Here is an 18,617-nt window from a genome sequence, read left to right on the forward strand (position 1 = left end):
ATTCCATTGTTTAAATGATCGACCTGTTATTATAATAATTATTTACAACGGTGCCAAATGGATGAATAACGAGTGTATTCGTCAGGGGGTTGAAAATGTTTCGCCGAGAGATGTGATTGTGGTGCACAAGGGGGCGGGTATAACGGAACGTGCAGGCGATACAGCTAGCGCAGCTGTCTATCAACAAGAGTGATAGAAAGTTTTTTCAAGCTGGACTAGAAACAACCAGTTTGTCAAGTGAGTAAACTGCATTAATTTGTTATTTGTCGTTTGGCTATCTATGTTCATATAATGCAGTTCATTTTCAGGACAGATTAAATGAATTCCGAATATTCATTGCTGACGAATGATTAAATCTATGTGATGTTAGCGAGAAATGAACCTAAGTACGGTAATGGATGTAGCAGGCCGGCTAGCTAATTACGTGTTCCTTTCGATTCCGCGAATGTCATTGTCGACCGAATGCATGTTAACAAAGATGATCATAGTTTTTGTATTTAAATAAGTTCTTGCAGACGTAGTGGTGCGGACCAGGAAAAATGAGCAACGTTGGAGAACAAAAAGCAACGACTGTTCCTCATGTAATCAAGGAGGAGGTAATATTAAATCCATCGGTGTAATATTAAACTCTAGCCTCGTGTTCACAAGGCTGTGTTAAATTCATTTTTACATTTATTCACACACATTTCGCTAGCCAGCTCATTTATTACGATGTGGTTCCTCTTTTAAGCGTTGTAATACAGGCCTACAGTTTGTATCATCTTGTCACTTAGTTTACAGTTATTTAAGTGGGAATGGTTGACTGTCATAGACTTGAATACTTACACAAGTGTTTTCAAAACAGGTTATTGCAGCTGGGAAATGGGTCAAACTGGAAAAGACAACATACGTGGATCCCTCTGGAAGCACAAGGTATTATGTATAGAGGCTTTGGAAGCAGTTCAACCTAGTTGCTATGGTCTAAGAATTTTTGATCCCATATTGGACCCTATCAATCTAACTGTGTTCTGGTCAAAATAGTAAAAGTGGTATTACCCCGTTGCTTGGTAGTGTAAAGGCTCTGTCAGGTGACTCTAAATCAGCTCTTTGTTTATAGTTTGTGGTTTTACTTGTACACTAGTCTTAAAAGTTCTGTGTAAAAGTTGATTTGATTCCAATGATTCCCGTCTCAACCTCATTGCTGCCAGTACCAGACCAGTATGTGCACCAAACGAACGTCCTACGGTAAATAGACAGCAAGGGATCGTTTTGAAAAGCGGAGGAGTTCAGTTCTGTCCAGTGACTTCAGATAACAATAGAGAGAATAATAAACTGTATATCTGCCTAGAATCTGGGAGACAGCAAAGAGGACAACGAGAGCAACGAGCAGTTGTGACGGTCTGTGAAACCTGGTTCTACCAAATAGTAATTAATAAAGAGGAGAGGAAATATACTGGGGTGGAATTAATGTCACTCCCCGCCCCCCCCACCCCCACTCTCTTACATCAGGTGTGGGAATATTTGCCCTTCTGAAAAAAACGCTCCACAAAGACTCTGTGGTCCTGGTGAAGCAGTTCCGCCCGCCGATGGGGTGCTACACTCTGGAGTTCCCAGCAGGTGAGGCGGCTCTCTGGCTGTCTGAACTTTGGATTTGCCCATTTTTAGCATGCAGATGTTTGGGCAAGAATTGAACTTGTACTGAGTAAAATGGCCTTATGGGATGGGGGGAGTTGGGACACTTCCAAGGGCCCTGGCCCCTGACTGGGAGGGGGCCCTCAAAAATTGTGCTGTAATTGTGCAGGGATGGGTTGGCCTCAGGTGGTGGGGCCCAGTGTGGGATCTTTTCATGGGGCCCAAAATCCCTGACGGTGCCCCTGAGAGTATATGGTGTACCGCAAATTAACTCAAATAACTGAACTCTGGGGACTTTGGTGGAGGTCACTTCATGTACGCATGGGGTCCCTTTCATAAAAAAAATAAATTAAAAAAAAAACACTTGCACAATTGTTCTTAATATGATGTTCCACCATGCCTGTGATTTATGCTCATTCGGGCAGTGAAGTAATACCGCACTGAATCTCTGGTTAAAATCGTGCTTCACCCCCTCAGGGCTCGTCGATGAAAATGAGAGTGCAGCGGCGGCTGCGTTGAGAGAGCTGAAGGAGGAGACCGGGTACCTAGGGGAAGTGGTCGCAGTCGCTCCAGGTACAGAGGCGTTTATCCTCTCCGTACTTGCCCTGCACTGACAGGACCGTTTACTTTCCGGTCAGCTGTTGAAATGTGATTCAGCAGTACACACTCTGTAGTTTTTGATAAGGCTGAATGAAGGTCAGTGGTGACACACAGCGGTGGTGAGTAGTTATTAATGCTGTACCATCTCCTGAGATTCCCTGATGACGTGCCTGTGGCCTGTGTGTGTGTTTTTTTTTTTAAAGTTTTTTTTACACTTGTGCACATCTGTTTGCTTCCATAGTAACGTGTCTGGACCCTGGCTTGTCAAACTGCACCACTGCGATCGTCATGGTGAACATTAACGGCGACGATCCTCAGAACATCCATCCCACGCAGCAGTTAGGTGCGCGGGGGTATTATGTACAAGAGTGCGGGCAGGAGGAGGGGTTTGGGGTCGAATTCCAGACATCGCAATTAATGTAGTGTGCCCTCAGATCTTTTACTGTTCAGCAAGTTAATGTCTGTTAAAATGTTTAAATGTTTTAAAATATCCATCCCAGAAAAATAATGAACTTCATGTTCATCTTCTCAGACCAACTCATATGTATCAAATCTAGGATTGTATCATTCTGACCATTCTCTCATCTTTTTCAGGGGATGGAGGTATGGGTTTGTTCACGCATACACACACACACACACACACTCATGTTTACACTGTATATTAAAATATGTATTGCATATTCATATATCCAAACAGGTTTTTTGGTCTGTAGTACTAAATCCTGGCTTTGCTTTACTTTGCAGAATTTGTGGATGTTGTGCTGGTACCTCTTAATGATTTCCAAAATAAAATTGATGGTAAGTTTCGTTTGATGGATTGCAGTTTCAGCGCTTGTGCAATGCTAGGGCAGTTAATTTTTTTTAAATCAGAGAATTGGAGAAGTTGTGGTGACGATCAAAATGATTGGTTAAATGAGTTGTCTGTCAAACTTACTGCATTTATACACACGTAAATCTTTGTCGTATTCGTGATATTACTGCCGCGGGGCTCCTGTCACGAAATCAGGGTTTTCATTCCTGATTTGAGATGATTTAATCATGTGTGTTAATCTCTATTCTGGAGTGAGTAGCTCAAAGTTCCGAGGTGTAGACATACCAAGAAGGATTCAAATGAACCTTGCGTACGGGTTTATTCTCGGACCTGATCTGACGCAACGAGAGGTAACAAGTTAGTAAATGTCATCGGAGTGCTAACCTAAATAATGACTTCCGGTGGGAGGAAGAGAAAAACAGGAGGTAGCTGTAGCCGTGCTTACAAGCTGTGTGTCAAGCCTGACTTGTTCAGCCAGTCAGTCTCCACCACCCGCAACCCAAATCACGATCCAAGTAGCTTGTGGACCGCCCAACTGGGAAGGCAGTTTGTGTGCTCCATGTGGGGCCAGTTAAAAATTGAACCTGTATTAGCTTGCTTTCTTCCGTAATCACATAAGAGGCAGGGCTTTCTAGCACCATAAACTGTATTTGTCAGTGCATCGAGTTATGGATTTTTATGAGAGTTACCTAATGCACCAAGTGGTTGAATCACCTGTTTCTTTTTGACTGGTTTGTGAAACTTTGTGCATATATTGTCTGAGCTTAAGAGTTTTTGTCCAGAGGCATCATTTGACCTGACCTGGCCCAGAAAGCGGATAAGGATATGAATGCCTAAAGACGCCTCTCCTCCCCTCTTCCGAACTGCAGATTTGATGAAGAAGGAGAATATAGTCGTGGACTCCAAGGTCTACATCTACGCCATGGGAATGGCTCAGGCCTTGTCCAAGCCCAATGAACTGCCTGTGCTCAAGCAGTGATAGAAGTCTTCCCACCGTTAAGTCTACGTTCATCATTCCACGTTACTATGGTAGCCTGGGACAACATTCCTAATTCCCATTAAACAAAACTCACCTTTCCAACTCGTTGGAGCATCTTGTTTCAAAAGGTGCCTTTTTAAACCCAAAATGGATTTGATGGTCCTTGTCTTCTTGAAGAAGGCCGTAGATTGCAGTCTTAGCTCTGTAGTTACTTGAATGGAATCTAGAGACTTGCACTTGTTAATAATAGGGCACAATCAACCATTTATCACCTCTAAGGTGGAATTAAATTACTAATTGCAAAGTGATGTCTGGTCTGTTATGAATTAATAAACAAGTTATTTGTACCCGTTTCTCAGAACATTTTCTTCCTGAACAAATCATTGGTGTTTATCACAGCAATCACTACAGAGAGATGTATTTCCACAGTGAAATGACTATGAAAGAAGGAAAGTTTGATATTTAACATTTTTAATTATCTTTCTTCATGGATCCGTTCTCTCAAACAGTGAGATGATATCGGCAATCTGTACTGTCATTGTTGCACTTGCTCTTTTGTATGACAGGATAACAGGATAAGGTCAACTTCTGTCAGGCACGCGTGCTCAAGACTTAACCAGAGAATGAACACAGTATGTTGACCAGTGGTCTCCAACCCTGGTCCTGGAGAGCAACAGGGTCTGCTGGTTTTCCCCCAATTTAAAACACAAAAATATAAATAAAATAAAAAAATCTAATTAAACCCATATGCCATTGGGATTCATGGAAACTTGCCAGACTGAGCTTCAAGCAGTGGACAGTTATTATGCAACAGTATACTGGTCTAATTTTAGCTGTACGTATAGTGTTGCACAGTCGGTAGTTGGTCTGAACACTCGATTGTGAAACTTTTCTTACATTAGAGGGACGTTCACACTAAAACAGTCTCACAGCGCATAGTCCTTTAATTGTAACTGCTACAACAGAAAAGAAATGAAAGTAATTTTAATGCAACACATTTGATAAGTCCATCATTCAAATGATTGTGGAGTAAACTGTTGAATAGAGGTTTTTGACTCTAACCATCTCTTTTCCTCTGAAAGATCTAGGCTGCTTAAAAGATAACTTGTATACTTGTACAGTACGACCAAGGATCAAAATCTCTGCTCACAGCTTACAAAAATATATATTAAAAGGTTTACTGTTAACCTCTTCGTAACCATCTTTCAAGTTTTTACATGTTAATGCTGAGTATCTTTAACGTAAGTGCTGGTAGTCTGACTAACGCTGCTACAGAATCATAAATCACAGTTTGCAGACTCCAATCTATACCAGGGGACACGGAAGACACCATTTGGATTTCTTTGTGCTTTTTAAAGTTTCAGGATATAATCTTCTGTCTTCTGTCTATTTGATGAAATGCAGTGTGAAAAAAATACGCAGAAATAAAGTGGAAAGTTTAAGCCGTAAGTTATTGGTTGTCTCTACAATGCAACTACAGAAGCTGAAATACTGTTAGCTGCAGTTACCCGACAGATACCGACTGTTAAATAGTTCTACAGTTCTTTCAGAAATTCTCCACACAATTCACCATAGTCACCTTAAGACGTGTCACCCAGGATTTGTATTCAAACGGAGAAAGGGTTAGCTACCAACTGAAGTTTCAAGCCAAGGCATTTGGCTGCATCCACAGGCTTGTCAGTTTTAACTGCAAAATTCTATTCCAGATTTCTGACTAAATGTCTCAAAAGGATTGCTGCCACCAGTTCTTGAAGGGCTGCAACTGATATCACCGATCATAAACAATCCCCCCCCCTCTCCCCCCCGAAGTCCTCACACCACATTGCCCCTTTAAATGCTTCAATTTCGAAAACGGATTCAGTTCCCCTGGTTCTTCAGTTCCGCCGTTGCTGTAGGCACAGTCCCTCAGGCAAAGGTGGCGGTAACAATGGCTTCCTGCTGCTGCTGGTGAATGGTTCCAATGCCCACCGCCGGGACGGGGAGAGGCGGCCTGCTGACCAATCGTAGCTGTTTCGGAAAGGGCACAATTACAAGTCTGTACACAGCCAAAAAGACATGAATATGTTGACACAGATTTGGGGGGAAAAAAAGAAGAAAATGGGGGGGGGGGGGGAATCCCCAAATAAAGGACTGGAAATGTTGCCTTTCCAGTTGCACTGCATGCTCAGAGCATCGCAGGTGAAGCACGTGGATTTGTTTGCCGTGGTCTTCAGTAAGCCAGTGACTCACGGTGAGGAACTAATGCACTCCAAAGAAGGAAAGGATTTAATGTGAACCTTCCGAATGAACTCTTTGTTAAACAGTAGATGGCTTACCTTACAGGCCAGCTGCTTCTCAAACCTAGGTGCCACATAAGACCAGGGACCCATGTTTTGGGGCTCTTCCTGACTCCAAATAAACTCTGCAAGAGAGAGTCAGAGCACCCTTATCACCAAAGAATCTCACCGGGGTAACCTGCGAAGGGATCCTTCACTATAGCCCACTGCTTCCACTGCTGTTTCATAACGAGCGACCTTTTTCGGAGTTCAATACATGCATTCACGTCACTTACGAGCATGGCTTTGTGAAAGAAAAACAGCTGAGACTAATAATGGTATTCTCAATGCAGTTTCTTTTTTACCGAGAAGGGTACTTGCAGAAAATTTCAAGTCCATCTGAGCACACAATGCACAAGGAGTCATGCGGTATCTACACAGAAATGTTCCAAACGGATCCCTGCTGCACAACAGGAGGAGAGTTAAACAGTTAGTTAAACTAACAGTGAAGCACACGGGGAAGGGAAAACAAGATGTTATAATATTTTTTGCCATATATAACAGGGTTATATATTTTGAGACATGAAGCAACAGGCTGTGCAAATGGCCGATTTTTTTGTCAGCCTTCCATTTCCTGTGGCAGGAACAACAAGCCCTGTGTCGTCCTGATGTTACACAAGACAGTAGGGGGGGGGCTGGCAGGGTGAGTGTTTTGCTTGGCTAAAAAAGCAGCGAGATAACAGCCGACGAGACGGTTCAATGTTCAGAGGTAGTTTTAGCAGAAAAATGGCAGCCATTTAGAGTACGACTATAAAACTTTAATAAAGCTCGTTCAGCACGGATGGTTGGCAAAAATTCTGTTGGGTAAATGAGTGCTGTAAGATACAGCACATCATAACTTTCTATTAGGAGATCGCATAACTTTTTCACATGCAGTTCTGAGGTTTGCAAAGGAGTCTGACTGTTACAGGAGGCAACGAGGGTAAGTATTGTTTAGAGCAAGGCAGCCCAATCCTGGTCCGAGAAAAATACTCTCCTGTAGGTTTTCGATCCAACCCTAACAAAGCACGCATCATTCAACAGCAAGAGATCTCATCTCAGCTGCTAATTAGTAAAAGTGAAAACCTACAGGACATGCATTATTAGGCAGCCCTTGTTTAGACGGTGCGTTTGGAGCAGGGGTGGACGTTAGTACCTTTAGCGTTGCCGTACTGGTGGAGCTCCTTCTGCAGGGCCTCCAGGGGAAAGGGGCACAACTCCTCCACCCGGACCAGCGCCGTGTTCTGGGCGGCGCCCGACGCCTCCCTCTGCTTCAGCAGGGCGTAGTAGTGCTTCCCCGAGCACAGCACCACCCGCTGGACACTGCAGGGAGTACAGGGGAGCTTAAAGAACGACCGGACACTTAAAATGCAAAAAGGGGCCGACATTAACCCGCTTAAAGCAGTGGTGTGATGGGGGGAAACACCACCGCACTACAACTGTGAAAAGTTTTCAAAAATAGAGAAAATGGCTGGAAAATAGAGAACCCGTTCTTACCCAGCAATGCCAGCAAGGTACAAACACAGGGGCCAAAGCACAACAGACCTCCCAAGGCTCTTATCCTCCTTGGTGCAAAGTAACAAACAAGGCAGCAAAAAACCAACACTGTCTGCTTTCAAAGTGCTTTACCTAGCAGGGGTCACAGAGGAGTCGCCGATCACAGGTCTGAAGAATGTTCCGGGGGCCATGTCGGCCAGACTGGACACGGCGCCCTGTGAAGAGGGGAGTGAGCATGCTGTACAGACTGCCCTTAAAATATACACACCGCACTCATATTCATACGCTGGCTACATTTACATGCAATCAGTTCACGCCAGTATTACGATGATTGGGTACACGCAGATACAAGTGATGCGATCACTCCAACAGCCGTATTTACATGATTCTTTTCATAATTGGCGAACGATCAATAGAAACGGCCTACACTGCAGCCATGCTCCCCACCCTTTTGCCTTCGGCTTTCCCCGTGGAGCTACAGGGCATTTAAAAAATGAATGGAAAAGCGTAGGCAAAAATAAGAAAATAAGGCAACGGCACAAGCCACGTGGCAGGGCAAAGCCGCATGGGGAAAGCCGCATGGGGAAAGCCGCATGGGGAAAGCCGCATGGGAAAAGCCGCATGGGAAAAGCCGCATGGGGAAAATGCGACGTTTTTTCCCCGCAGCCTGCCGCTCACCGAGAAGCGCAGCAGGGTCTTGGGCGACGCCACGATGAGCGGCTTGCGGAAGTTGCGGATCATCTGGCGGCGAATCAGGTGGAAGTACTGCGCCGGCGTGGTGGGGTTCACCACCCCCATGTTCACCGTGTCGCTGTCCACGCCCTCCTCCTTACTGTCACACATCTGAGAGACAGAGAGGGAGAGAAAGAGAAGAGAGAGAGGAAGGAGGGATAGAGCAGAGAAGAAAGGACTGTTGTGGGCCCAGTTCATAAAAGACAAACGTTTAGGCCATTAAGCCACTTTTCAGTACATGCTTTGCCCCTCTCACCTGAAAGTTTATGTTAAGCATTTCCGGTTGCAAGGCATCGTAGGAAAAGTTACAGGGAGAGTACCACAGCTATGTCGAACTGATAACGCATGATAAATGTATAGCACCTACACGCAGGGTAAGCGGTCAGTGGAGAACAAACATGCTGTTCACCTGCAGGAAGCGTTCCATCCTGCAGGAGGAGTGCTCGGGCCCCGCCCCGTCATAGCCGTGTGGCAGCAGGATGACAATCCCGGACTGCAGCAGCCACTTCGCCTCACCTGGAAAAGCGAACGTTTGGAACGTTTACCGTATCTGTGACATTGCTGCATGTCCCCACAATGCAGCATGCCCCGACAATGCAGCGTGTCCCCACAATTTAGTGTCCCCGCAATGAACTGGGTCCCCACAACCAGTCGAAAAATATAGATTAATTACTGAGCAACATTCAGCATCTTACAGAAAAATTTGAGAAAAGCACAGTGAATTCCACTCAGAAATACCCAAGATTTAACCAACAGTTATCAAGTAGCTATTTCACCAAGCCTTCATATGCAATTTATGTGCCATTATATGAAACCACACATGCAACTGATTCCATAGCAGAACCTGCGACTGTAGCCCTACCCATGAAATTTTCCTATTCTCGTAATTAAAATCCCACAAGCAATTTGTTGTGGCACAGTCATGCTGACAAATAGTAAAGTTGATCAGACCCACCGCAGTTCATGCACACGGTTTATGAGTGAGTGCACAACTTCAGTCCGCCAAGCTACCTCCTGAGATGAAAGTGTCGAAGATTATCTGCGCTCCGTTGAAGAAATCCCCAAACTGCGCCTCCCATATGGGTAAGAGATTGGGCAGGGCAATGCTCATCCCGTACTCGAACCCAAGCACGGCCTCCTCGGACAGGGCACTGTTACACACCTGAAGGGGCAACAGAACACCATCCACAAACATTCCCAAAAACCTGTCACAAGTGTCAGTAGTTCTGTCAGTTGAACTTTGACACAGCTGTGCCACTGGGTATAATTATGAGAGCTAAGTAGGTGACATTCATCTGAAGCTTCAAGTCAGCAAGTCTCAACTATGAACTAGACTGATAAAGTCCACAGTTCTAAGCACAGAGGGCGAGTGGAGGTGTAGAGTCAGTAAAGTGAGGTCAAAAATAAATACAGGTGAGGAGGCTCAAAAGAATAGAAGACGTGTAAGGGGTCTGTAGACATCAGTGTGGTCAGTAGAGAACAAACAGAAATGAGTTGAACAGAAGTGAGGAGGCTTTGCAGAAATGAAGAGGGCCAATATAAGTGCCAACAGAGACAAAGGTGGCCAGTAGAAGACAGTAGGGAGTGGTAGATGTGAAGGGGAATAGAACAGAAAAGGAAGAGTAGGTTCGGAGAGGGTTTTTAGGGCTGGGACGTGCACAGGGAAGGCGTCACCTCCAGGAAGCCCTTCTGTTCTGGGACGATGTGATTCAGGGGGATGTAGATATCGTTGGTGCCCTGGCATACCACCATGGCGTGCCGCTGGCTGAAGGTGCCACGCCCTACGTCCTGCCCGCTGATGCGAATATTAAACCCTACGGAGGGGGCAACGACGTACACGCACAGGTTCATTCCAAAAACAGGAGCATGAGAACATCTAACCAAGACTGGCATAAACAATTTACAGTATCTCCCTGGGACAGTGATGCACGTTTTATTTTTTCACCAATTCAATGTATTGATGTCATACAGAGCTTACAGTCAACAGCCACATTGAGTACATCCTAATTGTCGTTAGATTATTCTCTACTATAGTTAGATTATGTACAGTACAGTACAGTAGAGTATACTTGGTAGATTATACTATAGTATAGTTGATTTTAGCACCTTAGTTTCTGACTATAACTGTTTGTAATCACTGATACATGTGGAAACCGGTTTTATGCTTTGTTCTGTGGATCTTGATAACAGAGTCTGCTGAATGAATACGATGTAAACATGAAGGAACGCTGGCGGGCGTCTCACCTTGGCACAGCAGTGAGCCGAAGGCCATGGCCTCGGCAGTGGACCAGTCCAGCTTGGTCCCCTCCTCCAGCTTCTGGAGCCGGGCCTGTGAGAGCAACACGATGACGTCAGCCTGCGCTCACTGCGACTGCTACGCAGTCCATCTATAGGACTGCGCAATTTTTTTAGAGGAACCCACACCGATTAAGCACATGGATGCAGGTAGGGTGAACAGCTGGTGTTCCAGCGTGAGGGCACGCCAGGCCATGCCACTAAAGAAAAGTCATGTTAAAGCATGTTACCGACTGAGGAAAGCAATTGGAGAACCAGAGAATCGCCCATAAAGAATGTGGAAAGAATCAGGCGTATGTGTACGTTACCTGAGCCTGTTAGATACTGACAGACCTAGCGGGGCCGCGATAGGCTCGCGGAAACGAGGCCCAGGCCGTACCTGCACGTGCGTCTTCTCCAGGTGACCGTGCAGCTGGATCTCTTTGGGGATGTCCACGGACCTGGCGCCCACGAACTGCAGCAGCTGGGCGGGCGCGCCCGTGTCCCAGGTGGTGATGCGGGCCTGAGGCTCCGCCAGGTTGCCCCAGGTGCCCTGCAGGTTGGTGGGGGGCGGGCTGTACAGGGTCATGTTGGCCAGCCGGTCGTTCAGCATGCCGTAGTGGGAGGTCTTGATCTCGGACCGCTCCGCTTCCGTCATCAGCCCCTCCGAAATCAGCAGGTCAGCGTAGGTGTCCGGGATGCTCTTCCTGGAGCTGAGGTGGGGGGTGGGGGGGGGAGGGGGCAAAGGATATTTAACTTAACTCACAGTAGTATAATTGCATATATAGTATAAATATATAGCTCAGGGCGACATAGCTCAGGAGGTAAGAGAGGTTGTCTGACAGTCGGAGGGTTGCCGGTTCGATCCCCCGCCCTGGGTGTGTCCCTGAGCAAGACACCTAACCCCTAATTGCTCCTAATGAGCTGATTGGTACCTTGCATGGCAGCCTTTCACCGTTGGTGTGTGAGTGTGTGTGTGTGAATGGGTGAATGAGAGGCATGAATTGTAAAGCACTTTGGATAAAAGCGCTACATAAATGCAGTCCATTTACCATTTAAATGTTATAAATGTAACATTTTGACACTTGATCATTTGACACTTGAACACTTAGAGTTTAAGGCACTCTTTTCTAGAGTGACTATTAACGTTCTGCAAAAGATAACATTAAACCAGCATAAACATGAAAAGAAACGTCGACAGTCACTCAATCGAAGCGAAACGGCACTAGAAAAAATAACGCGGCAATAAATATATCGCCGTATCTCGAATACCTACAGAAAGAGAAGGGTTTATAGAATGATAATGTGCTACGACTCATATCAACAGACCCAATTTAGACGACGGTTCTTGCCCATGGAACCTATTTAGCGGGCGCAGAACCCAGTAAAATAATTACACTCCGAAATGGCCACCGTGTATTTGGCTGCACTCCTATCTCATTAGCATTGATTGCGTATCCATTTAGGGGACGGGAGATCCCAGTCCTCGGAGGCCCCCCGGGGCCCGCGGATCATTTAGGAGCCCATTTACAGCTGGAGCACGAGCAAGACGCCGTCCTTCACAAACAATTACTTCAATTTACCAATTAGGGCCGAGCCTGAACAGCTTCAGACTGCAGCACCCCTCCAGTAGCATAACTGGTCAACCATGATGCCTGTACATTGCTAGGGAGAGACTGGAGAACTGTTCATTATTGCATTACACTGTTTTCTTCTTCGTTTTGTAAATCTATACAGTTAAAGGCATAACTCAACATTTACCCAGCTGTGTCTGGAGCAGACAAGTAATTAACTGGGGCAGTGAATGGGCTGATGACTTTCAGCATTTGCAATGAAAGTATTTTTCAGACACACAGCACCGTAAAAAGTCATTTTAACTGAATAGCAGCCATTTTAATTTTCTTAATTACTAAAAAAAAATAACATGACTGGGTATTCTAAATTGGAAAGGAAACAAAGGGAATCTCATAATAAAATGAGACTATTCCCAGGAACCTGCTCTACGGAAATGCCTTAAAGAAGAACCACAGTGAAAGTACAGACACGACAGCGTAACAGTAACTGAGTCCGAGTGAAAGGCCCTCTCGGGGTGGGCGCGAGCGGACGCTCACCGTATGATCTTGTACATGGCCGGGTTGGTGAAGAAGGGCTCGTCCAGCTCGTTGTGGCCCCACTGCCGGTAGCAGAGCAGGTCCACGATCACGTCCCTCCGGAACCGCCGCTGGTACTCCACCGCCAGCCGGGTCGCCCGCAGCACGTCCTCGGCGTCGTCTCCGTTCACGTGGATCACGGCGCAGTCCACCATCTTACCTGCGCGCCACGGAGAGACCGGCAGGGCCAGGTGCGTCATCCTCACACGTTTGCAAATATGTTCACATAATTATCTTGGTAGACCCTCGAAAGACAAACTCTGGCTAGCAGGTGGCTACGATCAGCTTAAAATGGCTGACACAAATTCCAATACAAACATCATATTCAAAACACAATTAAAAAACAATTTTTCGAAGGATATTAATAATGTTAAACTGCAGGTTTGTGGTGTTGTCAGGTAGCACATCTGGCTAAGACACCGCAATTTCACACCACAACGACGAGCCCAAATGACTGGAATCAAAATCTGACCATGCTAGTACTGGCTACATTATTGGCCATGGAGTCTCCCAGGAAATGAGAGTACAAATCAACAGGATGTGGCCAACCCCATCGCACAAGAATGACTCCTCTGGTGAACTGGGCATCCACGGTCTCCCACCAGCTCTGTAGGCCTTGCACGTATACCGTGCTGTAACTGTGCAGCTCAGCTGCTGGACTGCAGTGTGAAAAGACCCAGTGGCTGACTAAAAACATGTCAGAAGGTGTCCATGCAAGCCTGTGCTTCTCGCAAGTAGAGTGATACTGAGAATAATGCTGAGGCTATGGCAGAGATGGAACATGCTAGAACAAAGCCAGTGTGATTCCACTGGGAGAATTACAAAAGAATAGGAGATAAAAATATGGCAAAGCAAAAAGGTTTTTAAAAATTCTCATACCGACATCGCTGCAGTACAAAGTCGACCTCCCTCTCTCAGATGGAGTGGTATAACCCACTTGGTTATTGACAATGAGGTGGATGCTTCCACCCACCCTGTAGTGGGGCAGCTGTGAAATAGTAAACGTTTCAGCGACAATTCCTTGGCCGGAGAAGGAAGCATCCCCATGAACCTGTAACCAGAAAAGCATGGGTTCAGCACCCATTACAACCACACTCACTTGCCGCCTTCACAGTACAGACCTGCTATTACTTCCCATATTTTAAGCTGGCACAGTGCTCTGCTGAATACCATTATAAATGTCATGCCAGGCAATGTAAATTGAGGCTGCACAAACTTGTTTGTGGAGATCTACCATCCTGCGGGCAAACCTGACTCTAGTAATTTGCAGCTCAACAAGTTAAATGAGGTGTGCTGTGTTAGGGTTTGGAGTGAAAGCCTACAGGACAGCAGATCTCCAGGAACATGGTTGGGCAGCCCTGATGTAAACCAATTTAAATTTTTTGCCCTCTATAAAGACAAAACATGCGCACATATTAAGACATCTTTTGGTATAAACACGTATTGATTTGCCAAAGAACTTTTGACCACAGCGGTTGACATACAGTGTTACCCAATTGGCCGTTCTTATCACATGATGCAATGCTCCCCCCCTCAGTACCTGCACACAGACGACCTTGTCCCCTGGCTGGGCATTGCTCTCGCGGGAGTAGTCCCCCTCCTGCTTGGCCTGCTGTTTGCCGCGGGTTTTGCCCTGGGTCACCGGGTTGATGGCCTCCAGGTGGGAGGGGTTGGGCAACATGGTGACATGGAGGGGGTGCCCAGCCCCGAAATCAAGGTCCACGGTGGAGGTCAGGTGGGAGAGGACGTCCCCCGTGGACGGGGAGTTCTCGGGAAACTCGCTGAGGCCACGCATTTTCCGGAACATGAGCTGAAAAAACGAGGAGGGAAACGTCACCGGGCGATGGGGGGGGTCCTCGACTTCGTCACCAGCAGAGTTCAGCTGATTTGTTTCCCGAGAACCCTTCAGTGAAAAGCCTAACTGTGCCCAAACCCCCTTCCTTAAATAAACGGGAGTTTGTTGAAATACTTGAAAAGCGCTGCGGTTTTGCACTAGGGAAGTGGTTTCTGATGGTGGAAAGGTAAAAAGGGATTTGGCACAGTCCAATATAGCACACATGCCTGAGCCTGGTTTCCATAGCTGCTCCACAGCTGTGCTAGACAGGGTGCTGCTGAAATATTTTTTGGAAAGTTTTGCCAAGTCATGACAAAACACTCAAATATAACCTTGAACATCATCCAATGCAAATCAGCTATGCATAGTGTAACAGCGAGTACTGTGTAATAATTCACATTTGTATCCTTCCATAAAACCAACAATGTCACCATCTCTGGTCTCTTCCCCCCAGGCCCTCCGCCCTTTTCTTCACCCTGAGTTCACGGAGCGCTCCAGTCCTGATCTCCCATTTCAGACCCATGTCACGAGGCAACCCGGAGGCCTGGATGAATCGCTTTGATCTTCTGATTCACATATTAACATCTACATCTTAGCTTGGACTGCACATTTCACCAGCTAGTTTAATGCCTCAGGCTATAAGCCACCCATCCACCATAATTATTTGCTCCAACAAACTCTCCATTACCTCCCGAGTGTCATTTAGCTGATCTTTAACTACTGACACCAGGCTGGCCAGAGGAGGGTGGGCTCCTCCTCTATAGCTAGGTTCCTTTTTCCCCCCACTGGAGGCTGTTTTTTTTTTTTTTTTTTTTAAACAAGACAAGTACATATAGTAACATAATGCAGGTGTATTTACACTGCATGGGTTTACTATGAAGTGTACAATGTAATATAACCAAGGTGTATTCACACACTGCATGGGTTTACTATGATGTGTACAATGTAATATAACCAAGGTGTACACATGCACTGCATGCGTTTACTATGAAGTGTACAATGTAATATAACCAAGGTGTATTCACACTGCATGGGTTTACTATGATGTGTGCATTGTAACATAACCAAGGTTTATGCATGCACTGCATGGGTTTACTATGATGTGTGCATTGTAACATAACCAAGGTGTATGCATGCACTGCATGCGTTACGCATGATGTCCAGTGACAGAACCCGGGCGTGTCCAGGTGGCTGACCTCAGGTGGGAACTGCAGGAGTCCCGTCAGCAGGTTGAGCCTCCCGCGGTGGGGCATTCCCACGATCACGTCGGTCACCCCGCTGTACGCCGCCAGCCGGAACAGCTCGTAGAAAAACCCCATCATGCTCTCTGCTCCCTCGCCCCCGTATCGCTTCACGGTGGCGAACTTGGTGGCCAAGAAGTGGTCAAATTCCTGAGAATTCAATGAGGAAAAAAAGTGGTGCTAGGGTAGGTCCCACATTATTGAAGCAGGAAAACCTTATATGCTCCTGGAAATCGGGCTTAACGTTTTAAAAACAAAATAACAATAACACAAATTATATATATATAATTTTATATATATATAATAAAAATGCTGCAAAATAACCACTGAATGAAGAGGAGAAAAGGACATATGCAATGGCGTAGAGTGAAAATGAAGGCCGTGGGAGGACATCCACGCCTGCGTTGTAGCAGAGGGCAAGCACTGAAGCACCTGCGATTCGATCATCATACCTGAGATTCCAGCATGAGCCGAGCGAGCTGCCTCCTCTCCTCCGGCGAGAAGGCCTCCTTCTTCAGCTCTTCGAAGCGGTCTGCAAACCACTCCCGTTCTTCCAGGCTCTGGAGTTGCATAATCTCCACAGAGACATGCCCGCAGTATGTGTGATTCAGGTACTCCAATACTTCCTCGAGGGACGCCTCCGCCTTGCCAAAGTGATTCAACCCTTTGGAAAAGCAGCCAAGAAATTAGTCATCAGGAACCGGTGTAGCGTGCAACACGAAGAACTTGCGCTTGCTGGATACATTTTTCGTTTATATTTTCATTTATTTTTATATGTATTTTTGAATGAACAAAAAAGAAAAAAAAACAGTCCAGGTGCTCAAAACTGCTCCCTTGCTCCTTGTCACACGCAGGGCAAAGTTTATGATGCAGTAATTAGCTACACGTGAATTATTCACCTGACAGTATGCATGGGATAATCAACACCCCAATTAAAAGTGTATTCTTGAAACTGCTGAATTCCTTCGTACATACCGCCTGTGTTGAAAGGGCCTTGCAAGGTTCCATTTAAAATGCTGATTTCAGGTACGGCATCCATAACTGCTTTCTCGGGAAATAAAGGGTTAATTTTAGCAGCTTTGTGTCCATGTGCTCTATATGCTTCCACCAGTCGTGCCAGGCCATGATCTGCGGAGACAGTTAATATAAGTAAATAAACAAAAAGGACAATCGCATTTAAAGTTTCAGGCTACTTCGTATCACATAAACAAAGACTTTGGTCAGAATGAAAACTGTGAAATACAGTCACCGACAACAAAAAAAAAGCGTTGACAGTATTTCAATATAACCTTCTACTCACTACTACACGCAATTTTTCGAATTAAATATCAACATTTCTAGCTTTTCGAGTTGTAAAACAAATGTTCCGATATAGAATATCTGCGTAAGCTAACTCACACGATAGGCTACTTTTAACAAATAGCATGTCAATCAAAATGTCTACGGCTAGCTCAGGCAGCACCACAACAACCTAGAGCGGCTAGCAGGTAATAAAAACACAGCCCACTTGTCAATATAAGAGATAACAGTATAAATTGCAACCAGTTTATGATGTATGTACACAAAGAAACCCACTGACCTTGATTAAGAGAAGAGATGTGTTCACTCTTCAAGTTCACGTTTGTATCGGCCCCCCTTGGTTTGTACCCATAAACCCCTTTTTCGGTGTGATAAAAACTACCCAGAAGAGGTCGAACGGCCCGAAAAGACGGCCTGGTTAAGTGCAAATTCTTAATGATAAGGAATACTGACATCTTCAGTCTCCCTACGCATGCATATAATTTAGCGAAGAGAAGTTTAACCGGTTCGAAAACCTCAGAGCTAGGAAGCCATAATGTCCACGACTGAAGGGAGTTGGCAACTTCTCTGAATCCTATTGGCTAAAGCGTGTAGCTAAGCTTACTGACATGCTGAATTCGGTCGGTCGCGCAACTCGTAGATCAGCGTGAAGTTAGTAACAATTGTACACAATTTAGTGGAGAAATGCCAGACCGCGTGATACTTTCAGTCCTACGTGACAACGCCTCAAGAAGAAGTAATGTATGTGTTGCGCGTATCCTTATCTCTGTCCCGTAGTGTAGGCTAAATAACGTGGAAAGGCAAATTTTACATATGATCAACAAAATTGATTAATTTCATGCCTTGGCTGCACAACGTTCTTGCTAAATAACGATAGCTACTATGTTAGTTTGTCCAAATTTTATTTTGCAAAAGGTTTTCAAGAGTGGCATTAAATTCTAACTTTTTTCTATTTTTTAAAACACATTTTAAAATAACCTGGGTATATTTAAATGTCTGGGTTATATATGATTGAATGAGTATATGAGTGAATGGTGAGTGTGCCTCTCTCGTTAATATGCATGTCTATGTGTGCCCATAGGCTGCGATAGATTGGGGACCTGTATTCCTGTCTCGCGCACAACGCACGCTGGGATAGGTTAAATGCTCATCAGGAAGAGATGAGCATTAACCCGTACCAAAGTGATGGAAGAGGAACGGCTGGAGAAAGAAAGGAACCGCTCACGATCAGAAAGCTGTGAAACACGCTGGAGGGAGTGTACATCTGAACCTGGCTCACTTGTTTTCACTGACGA

General features: G+C 45.5%; 2 protein-coding genes and 1 long non-coding RNA gene across 6 annotated transcripts; 2 read left to right on the forward strand and 1 right to left on the reverse strand.

Moving 5' to 3' along the window:
* The first annotated feature begins 94 nt into the window (after positions 1–94).
* nudt5 (nudix (nucleoside diphosphate linked moiety X)-type motif 5) lies at positions 95–4,348 on the forward strand. Of its 3 annotated transcripts, none has more exons than XR_010331123.1 (9): positions 95–232; positions 507–596; positions 845–912; positions 1,328–1,377; positions 1,489–1,596; positions 2,089–2,184; positions 2,453–2,554; positions 2,806–3,009; positions 3,892–4,348. XR_010331123.1 is itself a non-coding variant. In XM_064342564.1 (8 exons), the coding sequence occupies exons 2-8, from the start codon at positions 540–542 to the stop codon at positions 2,782–2,784; spliced, it is 522 nt and encodes a 173-aa protein (XP_064198634.1). In that variant the 5' UTR covers positions 98–237; positions 507–539; the 3' UTR covers positions 2,785–2,814. The 3 variants fall into 3 exon arrangements, 1 of the variants encoding a protein (XP_064198634.1); XR_010331122.1 differs by having other exon boundaries at positions 98–237; XM_064342564.1 differs by lacking the exon at positions 3,892–4,348 and having other exon boundaries at positions 98–237; positions 2,744–2,814.
* A 379-nt stretch (positions 4,349–4,727) lies between these two features.
* dhtkd1 (dehydrogenase E1 and transketolase domain containing 1) lies at positions 4,728–17,936 on the reverse strand. 2 transcript variants are annotated; one of them, XM_064342561.1, is made up of 17 exons: positions 17,603–17,936; positions 16,999–17,151; positions 16,476–16,687; positions 15,979–16,173; positions 14,489–14,758; positions 13,828–13,999; positions 12,910–13,108; positions 11,199–11,511; positions 10,769–10,853; positions 10,199–10,338; positions 9,536–9,686; positions 8,934–9,040; positions 8,471–8,635; positions 7,925–8,007; positions 7,452–7,618; positions 6,317–6,402; positions 4,728–6,008 (listed from the first exon to the last, which is right to left on the reverse strand). In XM_064342561.1, the coding sequence occupies exons 1-17, from the start codon at positions 17,775–17,777 to the stop codon at positions 5,907–5,909; spliced, it is 2,775 nt and encodes a 924-aa protein (XP_064198631.1). In that variant the 5' UTR covers positions 17,778–17,936; the 3' UTR covers positions 4,728–5,906. The 2 variants fall into 2 exon arrangements, with proteins under 2 accessions (XP_064198631.1, XP_064198632.1); XM_064342562.1 differs by lacking the exon at positions 17,603–17,936 and adding an exon at positions 17,422–17,567.
* LOC135258896 (uncharacterized) lies at positions 17,920–18,591 on the forward strand. The gene is made up of 2 exons (XR_010331124.1): positions 17,920–18,063; positions 18,404–18,591. It is a non-coding gene; the product is annotated as an uncharacterized LOC135258896 (long non-coding RNA).
* The last annotated feature ends 26 nt before the right edge of the window (positions 18,592–18,617 follow it).

Source organism: Anguilla rostrata, chromosome 7 (genome assembly GCF_018555375.3).
Source record: "Anguilla rostrata isolate EN2019 chromosome 7, ASM1855537v3, whole genome shotgun sequence".
In the NCBI taxonomy this organism is placed as follows: Eukaryota; Metazoa; Chordata; class Actinopteri; order Anguilliformes; family Anguillidae; genus Anguilla; species Anguilla rostrata.

Excerpts from the sequence above, each read along its gene's own strand:
- nudt5 (XM_064342564.1), top strand. The coding sequence starts at position 540 with ATGAGCAACGTTGGAGAACAAAAAGCAACGACTGTTCCTCATGTAATC. Across the intron at positions 913-1,327 it reads GATCCCTCTGGAAGCACAAG|AATCTGGGAGACAGCAAAGA; the intron begins GTATTATGTATA and ends ATATCTGCCTAG. Across the intron at positions 1,378-1,488 it reads AGCAACGAGCAGTTGTGACG|GTGTGGGAATATTTGCCCTT; the intron begins GTCTGTGAAACC and ends CTCTTACATCAG.
- dhtkd1 (XM_064342561.1), bottom strand. The coding sequence starts at position 17,777 with ATGTCAGTATTCCTTATCATTAAGAATTTGCACTTAACCAGGCCGTCT. Across the intron at positions 9,687-10,198 it reads AACAGAAGGGCTTCCTGGAG|GTGTGTAACAGTGCCCTGTC; the intron begins GTGACGCCTTCC and ends TTGCCCCTTCAG. Across the intron at positions 6,403-7,451 it reads CCAGTACGGCAACGCTAAAG|AGTTTATTTGGAGTCAGGAA; the intron begins GTACTAACGTCC and ends TCTCTCTTGCAG.